The 263-nt window shown below is 41.1% G+C and overlaps 1 protein-coding gene across 1 annotated transcript in view; it reads left to right on the top strand.

The window, feature by feature from the left end:
• Positions 1–263, top strand: part of RCC2 (regulator of chromosome condensation 2) — a gene marked incomplete at its 5' end in the record, with an annotated part of 4,566 nt that overhangs the window by 960 nt on the left and 3,343 nt on the right. The window contains one exon of the mRNA XM_010285010.1: positions 190–263. This exon is cut by the window's right edge and continues 1 nt beyond it. Coding sequence (XP_010283312.1) covers positions 190–263 — 74 coding nt within the window. The remainder of the gene's footprint in view (positions 1–189) is intronic.

A 263-nucleotide genomic window follows, 5' to 3' on the forward strand; every position in this document is an offset into this window, starting at 1 on the left:
CGTAATCCGGGCCAGAACTTGGGCTGCGCCGCATCTCCCGCAAAGCCAACTAAACGCGCGGCTGATTTTTTTTTTTATGCAATTAATTTTTTTCCCTGCTGGTTTTTAATGTGTTTATATTCACTTTTTTTCTCATTAATATATTTTTTTCCCTTTTTTTTTCCTCTTTTTTTCTTTTTTTTAATACAGTTGCATATCGTAACCTGGGCCAGAACCTGTGGGGGCCGCACAGGTACGGGTGTCTCTCAGGTATTCAAGTGCGG

Source organism: Phaethon lepturus, unplaced genomic scaffold (genome assembly GCF_000687285.1).
Source record: "Phaethon lepturus isolate BGI_N335 unplaced genomic scaffold, ASM68728v1 scaffold22574, whole genome shotgun sequence".
NCBI classification, from domain to species: Eukaryota; Metazoa; Chordata; class Aves; order Phaethontiformes; family Phaethontidae; genus Phaethon; species Phaethon lepturus.